The sequence below is a fragment of the Ursus americanus genome, chromosome 8 (genome assembly GCF_024610735.1).
Source record: "Ursus americanus isolate L20-20 chromosome 8, mUrsAme1.1.p, whole genome shotgun sequence".
Lineage (NCBI taxonomy): Eukaryota > Metazoa > Chordata > Mammalia > Carnivora > Ursidae > Ursus > Ursus americanus.
Genome location: NC_142134.1, coordinates 50,525,189 through 50,547,747, shown reverse-complemented (window position 1 = coordinate 50,547,747; position 22,559 = coordinate 50,525,189). Strand labels below are relative to the sequence as shown.

General features: G+C 42.2%; 1 protein-coding gene across 19 annotated transcripts in view; it reads left to right on the top strand.

The window, feature by feature from the left end:
- LIMCH1 (LIM and calponin homology domains 1) overlaps positions 1-22,559 on the top strand; it is a 320,508-nt gene that overhangs the window by 207,310 nt on the left and 90,639 nt on the right. For all 19 annotated transcript variants that reach the window (XM_087864173.1, XM_087864172.1, XM_045816044.2 and 16 more), the window contains 3 exons: positions 10,916-11,022; positions 16,307-16,337; positions 18,294-18,404. In XM_087864173.1, the coding sequence (XP_087720299.1) occupies positions 10,916-11,022; positions 16,307-16,337; positions 18,294-18,404 (249 nt within the window). The remainder of the gene's footprint in view (positions 1-10,915; positions 11,023-16,306; positions 16,338-18,293; positions 18,405-22,559) is intronic.

Genomic DNA, 22,559 nt, shown 5'->3' with positions numbered 1-22,559 from the left:
ATTTAGAATGCTAAAAAATGGATGTAGGTGACTAACATAACATAATAAAATTTTTTTTTAGGGGCGCCTGGGTGGCACAGCGGTTAAGCGTCTGCCTTCGGCTCAGGGCGTGATCCCGGCGTTCTGGGATCAAGCCCCACATCAGGCTCCTCCGCTATGAGCCTGCTTCTTCCTCTCCCACTCCCTCTGCTTGTGTTCCCTGTCTCGCTGGCTGTCTCTATCTCTGTCAAATAAATAAATAAAAAATCTTTTAAAAAAATAAATAATTTTTTTTTAAAAGAGAGAGAAAAAAAAGAATGCTAAAAAATGGTAGTTAGCAATTCTGTACTCCGTAAGAACGTTGAGCGAAATAGCCACACCTGGTCCACTCTTGTGAAGGTGGGCGGTGTTGCTAGCTTTGTCTGACCTGGGTCCCCTTACTAGGGAATCATTCTCCTTCTTTTGGAAACTCTTCTGCCCCCTACCCTTACCCCTACCATTGATGAAAACGATTCCTGGTCTCTTTTACCCCATCCCATTAGTCACTGTAGGAGGGAAGCTCACCCTAGGCAGGCCAATAAGGGTCTTTTCCTTTTCCTGGTATTCTTCTGAACTGCAAGTGAAAAAGAGAACTAGTCCTCTTGGGAGGGTGACAACCTTCATATACGAAACTTGGGAGCTAGGGATCCATGTGGAGGAAACCTGTCCGCGATGAAAGCAAATAAGCTAACATGCAGAATGAGCAGACAAGAAATGAAGCGATTCCAGCTTCCAAACACAGAAGGCCCTGATTTCCAGTTGTTTCAAAGGTCAGCTGCACCCCCACTCCCCCGTGGCTGGGAGGTATTGGGCTCTGTAATCCAATATGTGTCTCTTTCCATCCAGGGTTTTCTCATTTGCAAATTAGAGTCCCAACTCTAACCATGACCCCTTTCTGCCCAAAGCACCAGCATATTACATTGCCTTTCATACAATAAGTTTGCAATAAATATCTTTGAATAAATTTTTAAAATATAGCATAACCACTGGCTGTTGGATCTTCACTCTAACAGAGACTTATATTTTGCCCCCATTGCTGAAAAAATGTTAACAGATTGTTTTCAAATGCCTTACAATACCCAACTTTATATTCGTTTTTTAAAAAGCTTTTATATACAGAGCCTGGGATCAGTGGAGTGAAGGGATTTAATTCTTGGGGGCTAATGACGTTTATCTGTTGATGGAGGAAAAGATGAAGGCATGGTAGAGAGATTTGAGACAGCAGAGGGGGCGTGTAAAAACCTCAGCAAGGATTGGGAAAGGGGCTCACCAGGGACACCCAGAAGGATTACCAAGTGGATCCAAGGGGCCCAGTGAGGTGGGAGCTTATAAATTTATAGCAGCTCCAGGCCCGATAACAGCACCATTATTTCCAGTAGCACCAGGAACAGATCATTAGGGATTTAGGGTGATCAGTAAATAATACTCCCCTCTTCCCCTCCCAGCTGAGGTATAAACACAGGAGGCAGATAAAGACCAAAATATCAGCTTTACTTCTCATGAAACAAATAGGAGAGCATGGGTTTAGAGCTGCAGCCAAGAGGGTTTGCTAATCCTCACTCCTGAATTAAACAAATTTATCCACCCATTCCTGGCACAGCTGGACAGCCACAGGCCTCCCCCACAGAGAGGGGCCTCTTACCACATGGCAGAGACAGACAGGACACATATGTCTTACAGACAGGCTGACTTCCACGGAGGGGAAATCCAAACTGGCTGTGCTGAGCTTGGCCCATTTCTTCTAGCAATGCAACCAGGCGGAGGAAGAGTGAGGGATCAGAAGCGTTGTCCCTCCACGTAGAAACATGAGGAGTGGGCATACCTGATCCGTCTTTAAGTAGAGGCCAAAGCTGGTTGGGTTGATGGGCCGACAGGCTCATCTCCAAGGCTAACTGTTCTACCTTCACTATTTCCTTTTCCTGGTCTTTGCTCCCTAACAGGCGATAGAGAAGTGGGGATGTTGAAGATACAGGAAGGGGAGCAGTGGAGTAGTCTCACCTGTCTGGACTGGATCACGAAGGAAACCAGGCAGCGAGGGAAGAGGGAAATGGACTGAGAGAGAAGGGCAGCATCTGGAGATGAAAGAGTGGGCATTATGAGAGAAAAGGATCGAAAGCCTAGAGGGAGAGGGACTAAATCCAGAGCAGGATGTTGGCGTTTCAAATTCCACAGGCTAGGTATAGCTGACAATTATGATCCTGAAATGGAGTGTGTAAGTAAAAACTATTGGAATCAAAGAAGTCAAAGATCTGTAAAGCCAGGTTATGGAACAGGCTGCCCACGAAGAACTTAAAGTCACCTAAAATGTTGACTCTATTGAGTGGGGAGGTTGGCACCAGAGTCCCCCATGATTGTGACAGAAATAATGAGTAGGACAGGAGATCATTATGGTGAAGAACTGATGGCTCAAACCTCAAATGAAATGAGGATTGCTCCTGAGAATGGTAGGACCAAGATGATGGTCTGGGAGGGGCAAGGAAGCTCTGGGTCAGGCAGGATGCCGTGTTTCTCCTGATGGGCCGCTTGCCTAAAAAAAATAATCAGCCAACCTTCTTTTGACCCGTCATAACTTATCTCATAATCTCTTCTCTGCCAAACTTCCCAAAGGCGTCTCTGTGTGTTTTTTCCATTGTTTTGGTTCTGCATTGACTTCTTAACTTTCTGCAGTCTGTTTTTTACCCCATCGTTGCACTGAAGTTCTCCCAAAAGTCAGTAATGTCCTTTCAATCAGAAAATCCATTCATTGATGACTTAACAGTTTTCATTCTAATAGAAATAAGTATCATCATGGAAAACATTCATTGTGCCAAACATTGTTCTCTTCTGAGCACTTTATGTATATTTTCTTACTTAACTCCACACAAGAGCCCTATGATATTATGCATATCCCCGTTTTTATGGTCGTTCATTCATTCCCTGCATATTTATTAGATGTTTGCTTATCATATACCAGAGATTGTTTTAGGTAATATCTAGGTAAGGAAAAGAGCAGTGCAGAGGCCCTGGAAGGGCTGGTTGAAGACCAGCACGGAGTTGTGTCTGGCTGCAGGGAGAGGGAGAGTGGTGGAGACGAGGTCGGAGAGGTAGTGGGCAGCAGCTTCTGTCGGGCTTTGGAGGCCATTGTGCTTTTAGAAGAGGAAACTGAGGCAGGGACCGGTTAAGCAACTTGGCCATGGCCATGCGGCGAGTGAGTGGCATCGTGGGGACTCTGGATGTGGCGCTATAGCATTTGGCACTGGACACACAGGCTCCCTGAACAGTGCTCTCATTGGGCTTCCCTGGCTAGCTTGCCCGGTTCTCCATCTGCTCTCATCTGCTTCTCCTCAGTCAGAACGGGCTCCTTCTCCTTGAACGGTCCATCAAATGTTGGTATTCTGGATGGTCCTGTTTTCATCTCTGCTATTCTGTCTGAACTCTCCTGGGCAGTATCATGTTCTCCCCTCCTTCTGCAATGGGCATGTCCTGGTGATTTCCAAACCTTCATGTTCCCCTGAGGCTTCACTTTGGAGCTCCAGACCCAAATATAAGCTCCCAAAGAGCTGTGGTTCTTTGAATATATATTTTCCAGATTTTATCATTTCTGATTCTCCCAAATCTCCCCCTCCTCTGTTCCTTCAGATGGTCTCAATGGCTCAAAACCTCACCATCGCCTCAAACCCCCTCCTCCTTGTCATTCTCTACTCTCAAATCCACTCAACTGCCAAGCCAACAGGGGTGCTTACAACTGCCTCCTCTTTTCTGTTCCTGCTGCTTCTGGATGACTTCAGGCTTTCCATGTCTCTCCCTGAGCTCTTGTAATAATCTCTTAAGTGGACCATGTCCCCTCCACCCAGTGGATCTCTCCCATTGCCACCGGACACAGTCTCTTTAAATAAAGGTCGGATCCCCAGGTTGCTTCCATCCTCATCCACTGGCCTTGATTTCCCACTGCCTAGAAAACAGTCCAGATCCTTCACAGGGCTCTCACATGCCCCTCCAGCTCCCCTCTCATGACTTTCTTCCCCTCCCCAGCTTTTCCTTCACTCCCTGCCACCCGCCATGCTTTTGCTCATTTCCCATCTATAAATTGTTTTCTGCTCCTTCAAGCAGCCACCCAGCTGCCAGCTTCTGGGTCAGGCTTCCCCAGAACTTCCTCAGGCAGAACAAGCCACCTCCCGATGGAAGGCCTGCTATCCTCATTAAGCACGCCCAGCAAATATAAATGCATTGAAAGTCTGGCCAGTGCTGATTGTTCTGGGTACTTGCCAGTTGCTGGAGCTTGGCTGGAACCCATACAGGCTGGGAAAGCAACTGTGAACACACGGCAGGTACAGGAAATCCCCAAATTCTATTAATTGTGGGGTAAGTTCCTGGAGATTTTGGGGTAATATATTCCTTAAGTTCTGAATTTTGTAATTGCTTTTCTGCTAAAGGCAGTTTGTTTGCTTCAAATGTAGAAAACCTAACAAAAATCATGTTTTTGTTTAAAAAAAAAAAAAGCCTTACAGGTAGAATAGAAAAGTAACATCAGTGTTGTCGATTTTCCGAAAGGATCTGATCTTCTCTGGTACACTCGTGGATCTTTTTGAGATATCCTAATCCTTATTAAGATTTTTAAAGCAAATATTTATTATATCTATACATTATAGAAAATGTATTAAAATAAGAAATTCAGCAGCGTAATTCCAGTTTGCATTTCCACCTGGTCTTTTCAACTATCAAAACAAAATTATAGGGATGCTTTGTATATATGGCATTTTGAATACCTGCAGTATAGGCGTCTGGGTTCATTTGAAACACAAATGAGCATTACCTTCATTTTCTGTGAACTCCAAATCCACCATCATGTTGACCTACCCCTATTGGCTATAAAGGAAAGAAAGCCGAGGAGATTGGACAGAGAAGGGAGCTTCTTACAGCCTGTCTGGTTTCCCTAGAGAACCATTAAATGCTGGAGCCTTCCCCTGAGCTAGAAAGCTGCATGTTCCACAGTGGATCGAGGACAGAGAAGAATCCCTTTCCAGTTGGAAATGACAGCTGGAGAAACGGAAAGGTAGCGGCAGGCCCTGGCCTGCCATCTGAAGACAAGAGGGAGAAAGGATCTGGCTGCGGTGTGTCTCGGGGGCTACACTGATATGAATTGCTGACCCGCCCTTCTCCCCTCCTCCCTCCCGTGGTACTGCCTGGGGCTGAGGAAGCCTTTTCTACAGCCTCTGGGATCCTTTGGCCTACCTTAGCCAAGACGGATGTTGCTTGGCATTTCTCATACATGCTCTTTCCCACCGAAATGTTGTTCTGCTCAGCAGGTAGGTTCATAATAGAATTAATACTCGGCTTCAGGTACATTTTGGATTAAGTAGCCATTTCCGGTTCTGGGAACCACCATGCAAAGAGGATTTCTGTGGGATAATTACAAATGAGCAGCTAACTTACAAATGGACTTTTGGTTCATAGCTTGTGAGTAAATTTGAGGCAGCCTGTAGAAAAGTGACAAGATGGCAGTTAATAACAGTAACTAAACAATAACAGCAACTACATCTTTAAATTTTCTTTCTTTCTTTTTTTTTTTTTTAACCATGTCCCATGTCCCTGGCAAAAGCTATAAATAAACACTGTGTCTGCTTTTCATGGATGGATCAACTGTTTCTCATTTCACTTTCCACAGACTTTTCTTGTCCCGAGTTGACAAGAATGTAATAATAACTTCCATATAATGAGTACCCAGAAGGTTCCAGACACTGGGCTGTGTTCTTAATGTATATCTTCTGTAATTCTGGTGTCTCTGTAAGGTTGATGGCACTCCCCCACCTTTCAGATTCAGAATCTGAGGATCAGAAGGGTTAGGGACGATGCCCAAGGCCACAAAGCTAATAAATGGTTGAGACTGGAATTCTAACTGAAGACCTTTGGACTCCAAAGCTGTTTTTCTCTGTCCCTTGATTTATTTGTCCTTCTCTCACTTCCACTGTCTGTTTTTTTTTTTAAGACCCAGGCTTTTGGGGGGGGCGGTGCTGTGGATGGTGCAGGGGAGGGGAAGAGGCAGAGGGAGAGAGAGAATCTTAAGCAGGCTCCACACCCAGCATGGAGCCCATTGTGGGGCTCAATCTCATGACCCTGAGATCCTGACCTGAGCCAAAAGCAAGAGATCCTGACCTGAGCCACCCAGGTGCCCCTCATTTCCACTGTCTAGTTGGAAGGTAGACCTCTGTTTAGGGGTGTCTTGAACAAATCCAGCTATTTAATGTATCATGGACTTTAATCCAGAAGATAAGACACTTTTGTTGTTAAGTCCTTATTTCACCTACTAGAATGTCAGCTCCATGAGGATGAGGAATTTTGTTTTGTTTTCTTTTTTTTTTTTCTTTCTCGTAAGTCCCTAGAATGCAGTACTTAATTTATTTTAAATATTTAGAGAGTACCTACTATATTCCAGGGATAGTGCTATACTCTGGAGGTGAGACCATCCTGGGCTTTCTTTCCTTCATCTTCTCTTTGAAGCAAGAAAAGAAGGTGGCAAAGTACAAGGACCTTTTTCAGAGAAGAGGCCGGGAGGGTGGAAAGCTCAGGCCTTAACCCTGGGGCCCTGGGGAGTGTTTTCATGCACAGAGCAGACCCACAAATTAATGAAATGGGAAGCCACTGAACCGAGAACAAGGAGGAGCTAATACCTGGTAGTTACAAAAGCAGCATATGAATGTGTATATTGATATTAGTCTAGCACAAAATGGACTCTGTTAGGAACTTTATGTCGAGCATCTGGGATAAATTGAGACTCATGTTACAGTACGTTCCAGTTAGCCAGAGATGGTAACTTTCCGTCAGTGGCACGGGAGCATTTACCTTGGTGACTTGCAGTCGTCGTCCCTGAGGCAACCATTATTTTCTCCTTGAGTTTGATGACGTTGGTCTTGCCAGCCAAGCCACATAGCTGAATACGCTTCTGCAAATTTTTCTTCAAAGATTTTATTACTTATTATAGAGAGAGCTAGAACGAGAGTGCAAGTGGGGGGAGGGGCGGGAGGGAGGAGAGAGAGAATCTCAAGCCAACTGCGTGCTGAGCAGGGAGCCCGACGCGGGGCTCAATCTCATGACCCTGAAATCAAGACCTGAGCTGAAACCAAGAGCTGGCCGCTTAACCGGTGGAGGCACCCAGGCACCCCACACTTCTACACGTTTAAAAACCTTCTCTTCAAACTTCTTTTGGAAAATGTTCAAAGGTACAGAGAAGTTGAAAGAATGACAGGGAATCCCTGCCTATCATTCACCTGGAGTAGGGCCTGTGGGCCAAATCCAGCCCAGGGCCTGCTTTTGTAAATAAAATGTGTCCGAATACACATGCTCTCATTCATTTATGTGTTGTCTAGCTACAGTGACAGAATTGAGTCATTTTGACAGACCATTATAGGCCCACCAAGCCATATTTACTACCTAGCCTTTTACCGAAAAAGTTTGCCAATACCTAATTTAGATTCATCAATTGTTAATATTTTGCCATATTTGCTTTATTTCTTTCTCCATGATGTGTAAACATTCTCTCTCTCTTATATGCACACACCCTTATTTTTTTCCTGACCATTTGAAATTATGTCGTAGACATTATGATAAATTGTCCCTAAATAATGCATATATTTGCTTAAAAATGAAGGTATTGTTATACAATTGCCATATCATCATCATCCTGCTTAAGCAAATTAACATTCATTCAATAACATCATCCAACATATAGTCCATATTTAAAGTAGACATTTATAGCCATATTTTCCTTTTTGTATCTAGGATCCAATCAGAGGTCATAAATTAGATTTGGTCCTCATGTCTCTGTAATGTCCAGTTTTTGTTTTTTAATGACATTGACTTTTTTGAAGAGTCCCTTAAAAACTTTTTTTGAAGGCCTTCCTGAGTTTTAATGGGTTTGTAATGCTATGATAGTGAGAGCTAATAAAATGGTCATTGTCGTAAATCAGTGACTTTTACTTCTCCGTTGTTGTACTGCTTGGCTTCTGGGGCTAACACACTAAGATGTGAGTTTTGCTTAGAATTGTAAATGTGGAAAAATCTTTATGTGAAGAGCAAGGCAGATGGGAATTTGCAGGATGCATTTTATGTAATTAAAGGCACAGTCATTTTTACCCAGTCCGGCTGCTGCCCCTGTTAGCTCTTGGCCATGGAGCTTTTTCTTCTGGTTTTCTCCTGACCAGGGTCTGGCTCCCCTCCAACATCATTAGGTTGCAGGAAGTTGCTGGAAAGAGACCTGCAGTCCTTTAAATCTCCAGCCCAAACTGTTCAGCCCATCTGGCAACACGATGCTGTTGGGTTTGCAGTCTGTGTGAGGAATATAGCGTGGCGCTCAAGGGCACCTGTGGGAATGCATAAGGGAAGAGCCCCTCCTCGTCTTTCTTAAGAAACTGCGGTGCCACAGTCATGTGCCTCTTAGGGGCCTCCGTGCTGGTCACGGGTTGGTTCTTATATTGTGATCCCAAATGACTCCTAGAGAGTACCAGCACCCATTCTTTGTTTTCCTCCGGGCAGGAAGCCCCCAGAGCTCACAGATCAACCAGAAAGATAGTCACATGCCATAGAAGAGACTCATGGGAACATCTAATAAAACTCTGGAGATAGGGGTTGGGGGGTGGATAGAAAAACCTCAAGGAGACATTTGATAATTTTAAAACACGCAAAGTAATTGAAAGAGAGACTGGCAGGGTATGGCTAACTTCAGACTATGACCAGCTCCTTGTCACTCTACAAGAGGTCTTGTGAATGACACGGGTCTTAGGCAAGATGGCACATTGTCACTGCTGAAGAAAATCCAGGGACCCAGGAAAAACATGGGAGAGAAGACCTTCTGGGAGGGGCCCCCTTCGTGGGGGAAGAGGGGGAGTGAGATTGTGGTATCTCCTCATGGGTTTCCCTGCCTCTTGTCTTAATCCTCTCAAGTCCTTCACAACCTCTACCCTCCCCTACGCCTGTCCCCAACAATCTACTTCAGCTGCAGGTCTGAGCACCACTTCTCAGATTATAGCCCCTCTCTGGTTTCCACAGCTTACCTTCCTTGGCCGTCAAAGCCCTCTGTGATCAGCCCCTGACTCCGTAGCATCATCTTCCTTTGGTGGCAGCCTCAGATTTGATGCCTAAGTTTGTCTTATATGCCATGTGTTTGCACCTCCATCCTCTGCTGGCTGTGTGACCTTGGGCAAGGTGCCTGATTGTTCTGTGCCTCCGGTTGCTCATCCGTAAATGAGGATGATAGTAGGACATGCTGTCGGTGCCTACTAAGTACCTACTAAGGTTGTACGGGGTTAAATGAGTTAGCATATATCAAGCTCTTGGGGGAATATTGGCATAAAAGGGCTGTATAAAAGTTAGCAATTTATTGCTATTGCTCTTACTGTTTTGCGCCTGGGTATATTAATTTTTTGTTGCATAAAAAATTACTGTAAATCTAGGGTCTTAAATCAACACCCATTTCTTACCTTAGTTTCTGTAGATCAGAAGTATGGACATGGCATGACCTTTGCTCAGAGTCTCACGGGGCTGGAATCAAGGTGCTAGTGGGGCTGAGGTTCCGTCTGAGCTTCCAAGCCTCTTCCGAGCTTGTGTGGTTGTTGACAGAATTCACCTCCTTGTAGCCATAGAACTCTTGGCCACCAGGAATTCTGTTCACTTTCTTTTAAATCCTCCCCTGATGATATCAGGCCCAATCAGATAATCTTCCTTTTGATTAACTCAGAGCCAGCTGGTTAGTAAGGTAATCACAGAGTGAACTCCATCACATCACAGGTCCCACTTGCACTCCAGGGGGAGGCGACCGTGCAGGGTGCAATGCCAGGGGACAGCGTTCCTGAGGGTCGTCTTAGACTCTTGCCTGTAGACTGAGTGATTGGGAAACACTATGCCTCTCATTTGCTTTGCTGAAGTGCACTTTTGTGAGTATGTGATTCAGTAACTACCACCATCATTTCAGATTTTTGTAATAGCTTTCTTAGAGTTTTCAGATGGATTCACACTGGTCTGGCCCCGGGAGCCAACCTTTATAATTCCTCTCTTGTAGTTCTCTCTAACTGATGGGACCAGTTAGCTTGTCAGAAACCTTCTACAAAGAGGACAATTAGGAACTTGCAACCGAAGCTGCTGCTAATACCCTGGAGTTCCAAAAGGGTGACCCACAGTTGCAATCCCTTCCAGAGTCATCTGCTTGTTCTTGACTCCCAACAGATGAAGGGCAGAACCCTTAGTTGTCGATTGTGCCTGATATTCTGCCAGTTCAAAGAAAACGTGTACCTGCTAGAGAAAATGTTCACTCTGAAAAGGCCTTTTGCTTTCCTTCTCCTCTTTTTCCCGTCACCTATTAAGTCTAGATTTTCCCATTTTCCCAGTCTACATTTTTTCCCATTTAATTCAATTCATAGTCTACAAAGAAGTATTATCAGTCAAAACCTGCTGATAAAGAATGTATCTTAGAAGGTCAGTTTAAAAGAAAAACCCATTGATGACATTTAGGTAGTAAAACCAATTTTAAAAAAAATAGATCAATTTTGAACCAAACTCTTGCACTAAGACATGAACAAAACTTGGAAGTTCTAGGGAACACCTGGCTACTATGAGTACTGGTCCCCCAAAAGATGCTATGTTCTGTTTTTCAATGATATTTTACTTGCAGTTTTATACAAATGTGTTAAGGTAAAGGGAAAAAAATGAATTTGGCATGGCTGTGGGTTTAGAAGATTGAAAGTGTCTGTTTACCTTGGCATATCTTAACGAAGTATGATTTTATTATCCAACAAGCCAAAATTTAGATCTGACTCTTGCTGTCTTAATGATTGACATCCCTCTGATAATTGGACTATTAAAGAGGAAGGGCTGGTTCATAAAGATACCACAACATAATATAGACTTGGATTTCTTTTCTTCCTTTCAGGACAATATCATCTTGTTCTTGAGAGGTTGTAAAGAGCTTGGCCTTAGAGAATCTCAACTTTTTGACCCTAGTGACCTACAGGATACGTCCAACAGAGTAACAGTCAAGTAAGTAACACAAGATGTATGTTTAATGGAAACCTATTTATTGTTTGATTTGTAGCTTTGTGATAATGTTGTAAGGTCCAAGAGGCAGAGTATTGGACATGTCTAATAAAAATGTGAAGGTAAAAGTCAAGCTTTCAAAACAAGACACATTGGCCTTCCCTCTATGTATAGCTTTCATTCTGGTCAACCGCAATTTCTTTGAAATGCAAAAGTCACATGTAGAGAGTTAGAATGTTAAAGAGGAGAAACATGTTAGGTGAGACTTACTGGAGGGACAGGCAAGAGAGAAATATGCACAGAATCCCTGTGTGTTAGACAGAAAGCCTTTATTCACTCTAGTTGGGCATTTGAATAGGCTCTTGGAAGACTACAAACTTGGTGAACAGATCCAAACTCTGTTTATTATGCAAAGAGGGCAATAGATTATGGAGAAATTGCTTCCTCATTTACATTTGTAACTGTTTCCTCATATGTCAGTGATCAGGTTCTTTGAAGATGGATTATTGGCCATTTGACTGTTGTTGATTGTGTCTCCTCACTGAGGCATGTTTCCGGCCAAAGAATTTTTGGGAGAGAATGGCACAGTAAGAGAAAAGGCAGTGTGTTTCTCTGGAAAGGAATAGCTGACCAGGGTAATGAGAAGAAAGACCCTTATGAGATGGTAGATGACTTTCCTGTAGTTTAGAAGTCCTGCCCACTCCACGCATTTCATACAAAACATTTTCCACTTCAGTCAACAATATTTGGCATGAATATGCCTTAATAATAAGCTTAATTACATACAGAGGGTCTGTGGATTGGCTATACTTCTTTTGATGACTTTCAGGTCATTTTATCATGGAGGCACAGAAAAGGGAGAGAAGCCAAAATTCAGAGCTGTTAATTTGATACTCTTTGTCAATATTTATTGGAGGGAAAAAATGGAAACTACTGAATGAAAGCAAGTTAGTTTATATTGGATTTTATGATTCATGACTGGTAATAAGGGAGAGTCAGCCATAATTGATTATATAAAATCACACTTCTCTGTTGTCAATGTGCCTTTCTTTAATATTTCTCATGGAAAAATCTTACTTAAGTGTTAAAATAGAATACAAATTAAGGTATTCGAATATGGGAAAACCACCATAAACCTCATTTTAAGGTATTTATTTATTTATTTATGAGAGAAAGTATGAGCAGGGGGAGAGGCAGAGCGAGAGGGAAGAGCAGACTCCCTTGAACTTGGAGCCCAAGACAGGATCCCAAGACCTTGAGATCATGACTTGAGCTGAAGTCAGATGCTTAACCCACTGAACCACCCAGGCACCCCTACCTCATTTTAGACATCACATGCTCTGGACATTACTGCACTTAAATCCAGCCTCTGTAAATTGTTTATTTTAGGAAATGGTTTCTGACTCATCTGACATTTATAGTTTCACCTGGGTGGCAAGTGACCAGAAACAATAGTAACTATATGACATCATAACAATTACGCACACACACATTGCTTGGATAGCGAAGGAAAGTTTGTTTTGATGGTGTTGGCAGCTGCATTTTCTTTTTTTTTTTTTTTTTCTTATTTTTTTTGTGGGGGGGAGCTACTCTAAATCCGTATGTCACTAAACCAGGAGAATTCTGAGACAGTTTGGTTTTTAGATTGAGAATTTATATCACCTTTATTGCTTACATACAAAAAACTGGGCATCAGGAAGTCAGGGGTCTGGTGCTCGATCTGCTACTCCCTAGGTGTATAATCCTAAGCAAGTTCCTTTCCTTCTGTAGGGCTCTGTGTCTTCCACTGTAAGATGGAATTGGACAGAATGTCCTCATAGGCATGATGCTAGCTGAAACCCGCTCAGTGCCCAGCTGGCTCAGATCTGGGAAGATGATTCAACCAACTTCCAAAGAAAAAGGCACAGAAAACAATGTAAACAGGAAAAGTCACTTAGACCAATGACACACAGGCACTGTCACGTCTTCATAACTGTGCCATCTTCCCCTTCTCCTGTTTCTTTTCCCCTCTGTCATTTTTCTTTATCTTTCCAGCTGCTGCTTTTCTCCATCTCCTTTTCTTCCCTGTGCTTCCCTTCCCTTCTTTACCCTGTCTTTCCATCTCTCTCCCCTTTTGCATTCCTCCTTCTCATTTTCTTCCTTTTTCAGTTTTTCCTTTATTTGAGCATTATTTTCTTTAAGCAATGCTTTTCCATCACCTTCTGCTATGACTTTATCATCCATTTCATTCATTCGGTAACTATTTACTGAGCAGCTGCTATGTGTCAGTTATTTTCCAGTCATCAGACAACTGGAATGAGCAAGATAGCCAGCTCTCCCTGTTCACATGGAATTTACACGGAGGGTCAGGAAATAAGAAATAAATAAGTCAATCAAAAAGATAACTGCAGGGAGTGATAAGTGCTAAGAAGGAAGTAAAAGATGACGTGAAAGATAGTGACCATCACAATATATATGTTTATCAAATCACCATGTTGTGTTCTTTAAACTTATACAACGTCATATGCCAATTATATCTCAGTACAACTGGGGAAAAAATATATATATATAGTGACCAGTCCAGAAGTGGTCAGGCCTAGCCTCTCTGAAGAGGTGGCATTTCAGCTGAAGGCTGCGGGCAGAGACATGAGTGGGAGGAAGCAGGAAACAGTCATGTGAAGTCATGTGAAGACCTGTAGAGCATTCGAGGCAGAGGAGATCAAGTAGAAGGCTGGGGAACAGAAACAAACTTGATGTTTAAAAAGAAAGGGTAATGAGCAAGGAGTGTGGTGGGAGGAACAGTCCACAAGCATTGCAGGAGGCTGAACCTGGATTAATTATGGAGAAAAATTTTCATTTCACGGTATGAGTATCTAGAAGAACATAGAATTTTACATCCAAGTTATGCCATAAATTCATTTACAGTACTTAGAAAATCATTTCTAGTTTCAGTGAAGGGTAGGGCACAGAATGAGCTCTCTGCTTCACAACTTTTCTGTAAATGATGCTGGTTTCGTTTGGCACTGGGGACGGGGGACATTTGCAACATATATAGATTTCATAGCCACGGTAGATTAAAGTAGAACTGCTACATTCTTCTGCTTTACCCTCTGAGGGTTGAGCAGAACATTCGCAGAGATAGAAAACACCCCACTGACCCCACCAATTAATAGTGTAAGCCATAAGGTCTAGGAGTATATCCCACAGAGCAAATTTGGATGCTTCCCTGAACTTGTTTTTCAAAAAATGCTCTTTGGTTTAGCTTTTATTGTAGGTAATTTTTCTTACTTTATTTTTTTGAGAAGTAACTTGAGTAGACTAAAAAAGGAAGGAAGGAAGGAAGGAAGGAAGGAAGGAAGGAAGGAAGGAAGGAAGGGAGGAAGGAAGGAAGGAAGGAAGGAAGGAAGGAAAGAGGAAGGAAAGAGAAAGAAAGAAAGAAAGAAAGAAAGAAAGAAAGAAAGAAAGAAAGAAAGAAAGAAAGAAAGAAAGAAAGAAAGAAAGAAAGAAAGAAAGAAAGAAAGAAAGAAAGAAAGAAAGAAAGAAAGAAAGAAAGAAAGAAAGAAAGGAAGAAAGAAAGAAAGAGAGAGAGAGAAGGAAAGCTGCAAATGATTACTGCATGTGTAATTTTGTGAACTCTACCTATAATGGATGCCAGACGACCTTGATGGGAAATGAGAGCATAATCCAGAAGGTCACACAGCAAGTATTATTCCAGGGAATTGAAGCAATTGGATGAAAATGAAGAAAGCCCTTGGATTGCTCCTGTATGTGTCTCTTGAAAAATTTGGAAGCATTTTCACATAATTGGTTGTTAGGTAGAAGTCATTCAACAAATATTCTGTGAGCTCCTACTATGTGCCAAGCATGATTTTTTTAGAACTGGGGCACAATTTTAGTCAATGAAGTTTTACTGTCAATGCAGAAAATGTTTTATGTTCCCTATTCTTATTTTTCATTAAAATTTCAAATCTTTCATAGATCTTTTTTTTCCTTTTCATCTGGGGTTTTTGTAAGTTAAAAAAATCCTGGGAAATATCTAAGCCGATAATGCCATGTTTTTTTTCTATTAAAAATGGTAAACTTGAAAACATTATCTTAATGAAATTCAAATTAGACCAATGTTTCCTTCAATTCAAGTCCCTGTTGATGGGTTTATCTCCTTAGTATATACTACATTGTTTTCTATTCCCTGAAATCTCAATTGACTTAAAATTGTGCACCTAATCATTAGTATGTTCTTTGGGTCAGAATATGCAGCAATGGGGGCGCCTGGGTGGCTCAGTCAGTTAAGCATCCGACTCTTGGTTTCAGCTCAGGTCATGATCTCACGGTCATGGGGTTGAGCCCCATGTTGGGCTCTGTGCTCAGCGTGGTGTCTGCTTCTGATTCTCTCTCCGTCTCCCTCTTGCTCGCTCTCTCTCTCTCAGAGAAATAAGTAAAATCTTAAAAAAAAATTATGCAGCAACGAAGTAACTGGGGTCTAAATACTTGAAAGAATTCTTGACCGGTGTGTATAATAGAATTGCATTCTCCCTTCCTGCACTCCCCATCCCAACTGAAGTTTCCAGGGATAAAGAAATGCTTGTTTTGTTTTTCTTAGCATTTATTTGTTGACATGTTAAAGAAACCCTGGAATAATTTTGTAGAAACTTTTATAATTCACTGTATGAATATTTCAAAAGTACTACCAACTAGCTCTTTTTAATTTATAGTTTAAGAGTAAGCATTTATCTATTTTTAAGAATGCATGTGTATATTCGAACACAACACACACATCTTCCTGCTTGTGGCTCATTCCCAACACTAATTTATATCTGTAGCAGAGAAGAACAAATATTTGGATAGCATTGCCTCTCCTATGTATCTTTTCAGGTCTATTTAATGAAGTAAGGTTTTAGACCTTTGTTAAAAGTACTAGCTGTATGAAGATTTTGGAAGTGTAGTAACATTTTGATTTGACGGCGGTCTATAACCAAAGCACAAATTCTACTTTAACAGTTGGGCTTCGAGGACACAAATACCAACGTCCCAGTTTTAGACGGAATCCTTCATTTTCCAGATGTTACGAAGCATTCGTCTTTTCATGGTGCACTTTGGAAATTTAATTCCATCTCGTCCTTGTGCATTTGGTTCCCTAAACGATTTTCTTTAGTACCTGAAACCACTAATCATGGACCTTAGAAAAAATACTGCATTCTGCTGATTGCATCATATTCGTTACCTTCACGTACATCTTAGGGGTGTTTAGGGGATCATCACAAAGCAACTGCCGTTCTGACCAGATTTTCTTTTCCTTTTCCTTCAATAGGAGCCTTGATTACAGTAGGAAACTGAAAAATGTAAGTTTTGACTTCACTGAAAACGTTTTCCTTCTCGCTTTGATGGCTTCGGTGTAAAGTGCAGCTCCTGAGCTCAGTGCCCCTCGTGCACGTGCTCGGAAGAGTCCTCAGCCAACGAGGCTGGGTGCCTCTGATGAGACGGTCGATCACTGGGACAGAAACAAACTGTAGATGGGGCGGGCTCTGTAATTCACAAGGGCTCATCCTAGAAGGAAATAAATGAAAACTGCCGCTCTGTAATTCCCTTGCTCGAGCACGAGATGATCTGTCTCGGCACTAATATCAGGTCCTTTCTGTCAGTTGGAGCAGGTGGGCTTATTAAATAAAGCAGTTGGGCACATTTTTTTTAGGGAAAAGATCAGCGTAATATAAATCATGTTGACTGTCATGGGCCTGCACCTTTTCTATTTTTTTTCTTATTAATCTTTTGAGTTTTTATTAGTACTTCCCCCAAATCAACTTTTTGGAGTTGGACCTGCAAGTACGTTAGTGTTTTCTTATTTTAAGTTTAAACTGAGGAATGTAAAAAATGACCTTCTGTATATAAAGCTTAAAATTGGCTGTGACTGACCCCTCCTTTTTTTAATTTCCAGGGTGCTATTACATTTGATAGACATTTTCATTCTTGTCTTCCTTTTCTTCCTCTATACAACTAGGGATATGTGCCATTTTTCATCATGTGGTCTTAAACAAATCAGAAAGCCCATAATCTAAAACACAACACGGTTCAATGTTTCTCCTATTACACCTTCCGAAATGGCTCGTATTCCTAGCACACGTTAGTCATTTTACGGTCCTAGTTAATGTCCTGACATGTGAAATTGTCTCTTCTCTGGAAATTTATTTGTAAGCAATCAATGTTAAAAAAGACTCTCTGGGAGTCTTGAAGGATTCCTGAAGTGTGATCTTCCCACAGAGGTAGAAAACCGAATCACATCGTAGCATTGATACACACAACCATATTTTGGGCGTGTTGCCATGTGGAACCATGTCCACGTATCTTTCCTGGTCCAACAAGTGGAGAGGGGTACAGTCAGCACTTCCCCGCCTCATTGAAGCAGTAAGACCAAATGTGAAAATAAAATAATAGTCAGCTTTTCCGTGAGCTTCAGATCCAAAGAATTCAGCATTAAGGCACTCACCTTCAGCCTTCTGGGCTTTATGGAAAAATCACTGTAAAGAACATTTGCTTTTGTGGATAGTTTCTTTAAAGACAGAAAAAAATGAACCAAGGACTGTAGCTTCAGACTATTGAATATTCATGGACATTCGTAAGCATCCAAGGTTATTTAATTGGCAGTAATTTTGTCCAGGCTAAAAATTTCCCATCTCTGAGGAATAGGAATCTAACTCTACCCCAAAGCTAGGTAGCTGAAGACGGTACTCTTCATTACATTGCTTTCTTCTGATTTCAGTTAGAGATATGTGGCGGTTCTTGTGCTGGGAACCACTCATTAACCTGTGTCTCTGCTTTGAGCTTTTGCTATTGGTCTTAGCAGGACCTCTGTGCCCACAAGTAGGAACTGTAAGCCTTTAACAGCACTTCTCCCAAAAGGAATTGACAACCTGTTTCCCGCTCACCTGGGTAAAGATGCCAGAGTTTCTGAAAATTTTTACGTTCTAATTTTGGAACCTTTATTGCAGAAAAATGATTTTGGAGGATTTATTTTTCCATCTTGCTGTCTTAGAGATCATTTTCTTACAACCAAACTTCTCCTAAAACTGGAGCTTTATTTTAACTACCAAATCATGTTTGTGTTGACTGATAGAGCATTGGGTTCTTATTAAAATGATTTTACATTTAATGGATACCTCATGGATGGTGGTTTTTGTAAAAATCAGTGTGGCACATTCTCTCCTTCCTGCTTGCCTGTTAGTGGGGAATTACTGATTCCTTAGTTTAAAAGTCATTCCTGAGGGAAAATTCTCCTGCTCTCGTGCCTGGTTGTGTTTCAGGTATTAGTTACCATTTACTGGCTGGGGAAAGCAGCAAACAGTTCTGCGTCCTATAGTGGAACGACCCTGAACCTGAAGGAGTTCGAAGGCTTGCTGGCTCAGATGAGAAAGGTAATTTGACTTTCTTTCTTTATCCCAAGAGATTAGTGTAAGACGGGAAATCAACACATTTGCTCCTTTTTCTTTTTTTTAAGATTTTCTTTATTTATTTCAGAGACAGAGAGGGCAAGCATGAGCGGTGGGGAGGGGCAGAGGGAGAAGCAGACTTCCCTCTGAGCAGAGAACCCCAAGCAGGGTTCATCCCAGGACCCCGGGACCATGACCCAAGCCAAAGGCAGACGCTTAACCGAATGAGCCACCCGGGCGCCCCACATTTGCTTCTTTTTAAGATCCTAACAGTTCAGCATGGTGAAATTGATCAGGCCAGAGAAGTCCTGCACTCAAAGAAAGGACTAGTTGTCTTACCAATGAGGTCTTTGCCTTGTGTGTCCCATACCTGCCTGAACTTTTATAGTCTTCAGAGAATGGAAGGTCTGAGTTCTCTCCAACTTTAATTCCAAAGGAGCAAATGCAATCCGTCAGTATGTGGCTTCGTTCCCCAGAGAGCTCTGCACTTGTTTTCTTGAGGGAATAACATCTGAATTAAACAATACAGTATTATACAAAAATGAAGACTTGCTCTGCATGTGTCCTAAAGGTCATTTTGCTTACCCGTCAGGGCCTTGGTGTGGGTGAGGTCACGTCCGTCAAGTTCTTGCCTGGCCATCCTCCCTGGACGGGCTCTGACAAATTAGAAGCATTCTCTCCAGAGATGGATATTTTATAGCCATTATATTTGGGTGACCTGGAAATTCGGAAAACATTTTTTATAGTATTTAAAGCTTTATTTGTTTATTTGGTTATAGGAAAGACTGGCCTAAGGTAGGAATTTGTCAAAGAAACAGTGGGATGTATTGTGTGTGCCTGCCTTTTTAAGGTTCAGCAGTGTACAGGAACTCATCCAAAGTGCTAGGATATGGGGCTGCCCGCGGGCCGGCCCACCCAGCCAGCCCAGTGAGTGGATGAGGCTGTTGTCACATCCGCGGGTTTTGGATAAGGTCCCTATTGTAGCACAAATAGTTCAGGCCTTGCCCTTCCTCATTTCTCTAACATGCAAACTGAAATGCACTAATGAGACCTTGAGAGACATTCCATGCTTTACAGACTTTCTTTTCATACTGAAAGCAAGAATGTGTTCCGCCTTTCTAATAATTTATCCTTCTTTCTTTAAATTAAGGATAATGGTCCTGATGGTTCTTCCCATTTGGCTTGAGCTGGTCTGGCTCATGTATTTTGTAAATGGACAGAGCTTTCATATTGGTTGTTATGCATATAAACAAAGTCCTTTAATCTAAATTCCTTTAAAAATAAACTGAACACACCCACACAACACACCGTTTCTTACTTCTTACTCTCGTGGATCCTTTAATTTTTCACGTAACTCTATTCCTAGAGAAAGTACAAAGGTAGGGTTCCATCTGATTTGTGAAATTTAAATGCTTATTTTTTTATATTAAATTCCGATTTGAATAATGATACATGGGTCATCTCTTTTTTTCTAAGATTTTATTTATTTATTTATTTGAGAGCGAGAGAGAAGGCACGAGTGGGGGGAGAAGCAAAGGGAGGGGTATAAGCAGACTCCACACTGAGCAGGGAGCCTGATGGGGGGCTCAATCCCATGACCCTGAGATCGTGACCTAAGCTGAAATTAAGAGGAGACAACTAGAATTGCTTCTGCATAGCTACAAGCTGAAATAAATTTGGAATTAAAATGTTTTCTTTCACAAAGGAGACTAGCCAGAAATTTTTTATATTTGTTTTTCTAGTGAGACAAACGTATGTAAAAAATTATCAACTTGTAGGGCCGCCTGGGTGGCTCAGCCGGTTAAGTGCTTATGTTTGGCTCAGGTCACGATCTCAAGGTTCTGGGATCAAGCCCCATGTTGGGCTCTCTCTGCCTCTCTTCTCTGCTCATGCCCTTTCTCTCTCTCTCTCTGTCTCTCAAAAATAAATAAATAAAATCTTTTAAAAATTTTAAAAAATTGTCAATTTGCAAAGTAACACGTGTAGAGCCCTTAGCATAAGCATCTGGCACATAGTTGGTATTCATAGTAGGTTGCTTCTCTGAAAGCATAGTGACAATGGCCTTTCAGTGAGCCCAGCTATGTCAGAGGAGGTCTCCCAACGGAGGGGACACTGAAGTGGACCAAAGGGGCATTACTGTGAGAATGTTGAGGTTGAAGGAAGAACCATGGGGACTAAGGTAGCCTTAGAATCTCGGGGACTAGAGCTGGAAAGTGAGCAGTCTAGGTTCTTCCTTTTTATGCCTCTCTCCCATCTCTTCCTATCTCTCCTTGAGAATTCTTCGCATCAGGAAATATGGCCAACGGCATCTCTAGGATTACCTGCTTCTAGTTCCTTGCCCTGAAAGCAAGGGAATTCTTCCTTCTAGGCCCAGCTGTAAAATACCTAGGGGTGTCCTCTGCCCCAGTGTGGGTCCTATGCCTGAACCAGTGTCTGTGACCAGGGGTAACAGGTACCATGATTGGTCTAAGCCCTACCATTTTAGGAGGGGAGGGGTGTTAACTAGAACAAGGGGATAAAGACGGGGGATGTGATGGGCAAGAACAGAACTCTGCCGAAAATAGCAGCCAACATCAGCTTCTCTTCCCTTAACCTGCCTTATATTTTCACGATACTTGCCACCCAACTTGTATTCATTTATCAGTTTTTCTGTTTATCTTTTGTCTTCCCTACTAGAACATAAGATCTGGGTATTTATTGACTTTGCAGAATGTTGTGTCCCCAGCATTAGGACCGTGTCTGACACATAGAAGATGCTCGGTAAATATCTGAGGGGTGAATAGCTTCCCCAACCAGAGTGTGGTAGGTGCAGCTGGGTCATCAAGCTGGAAAAGCAGAACCCGAAAACACTCCAGAATAGGATTTAGCCACTTTATAAATCACAAAGGAGGCAGAAAATGTTGAGTGGTAACACAGAAGCATCTGGAGTTTCTCAGATGCTGTAAGTCACCCGGCAACCTTAGCTGGTTCTCATTATCTCTGACGAAGAGGATAAGAAAAGGACAGATGAGTGAAATGATCCAAAAATACCATAGATGTTGATAGTTCTCACCACATTCGTGAACGTACATTTACTAGAAAAACTAGTGGTTAGACAGATTTGAGTCTTGTCTCCTGTCCCTAAAGTGCTCTCTGTAGAAGTCGGAATGCTCCTGGGATCCTGGATAAAAAGCATCGATGACATAAGTAGACCCCACGAAAGGGGAATTTAGACTGTGCCACCCTTTGTGTTGGTTTATAGCTTTTGTTCTCCCCTAAAAGCTTAACTTTGGGTGACGTGCTGGAATCCAATAAAATTGCTCACCCAGCTGATGTCCACAGCTTTATTTCTGGCTGAAGAACCGGCTTATTGCCTCACCCTGAGGTTCCAAGGGACCAGGTTGGCCAAGGGTGACCACGGGTGGGCTGTTTTTCACTTTTCAAGCTGGCCATGCCTTTCAGCTTCCAGCTCTTGCTTGAGCCGCAGTTTTATTCTTGGCTTTCTACGCAGTCATGAACAGAATGGCTTTTCTGTTTTTCTTTCCCATAACAAGCTGTGAGAAAGCAGCTAGAGCTCCAAGAGACATGTTGACTTTTTCTTTCTTTCTTTCTGTTCTCTTGTGGTTTGTAGTAGGGGTGGGGAAGACGTTTGGGCCTTTGGAGGAGCATTTCTGATTATTATTATTATTTTCTTGAAAATCCGGTTTGTAATGCTGCGCCAAGCAGCTCATAAAATTGTGACATTTCTAGACATGACCAGTGGCCTAGCTCCGAGTGTCTGCCCTCCCTCATGGGAAACTGGGCCCAAGGCATCTATTTACGGGATAGAAATGGAGAAAGAGAGTGGAGAGGATCAGTGCATATTACAGTTGTGTCCTTAACGACATTCATAAATTCTGTATGATTGACATATTGACATTTACATACCCAAGTGAATACATGGAAGTAATTATAACCATAGCTAACACTTTCTGAGCACTTATGCATCAGGCATTCTTCTGAATGCTCTCTGTGTGTTAACATGTTTAACCCTCCCAGCAATCCTGTGAAATAGATGGTATCATTAGCTCCATTGAACAGATGAGAAAACAAATCAGGCGAGATGAAATAACTTGCCTAAGGTCATACAGATGACGAGAGGCAGAGGCAGGATTTAAACCC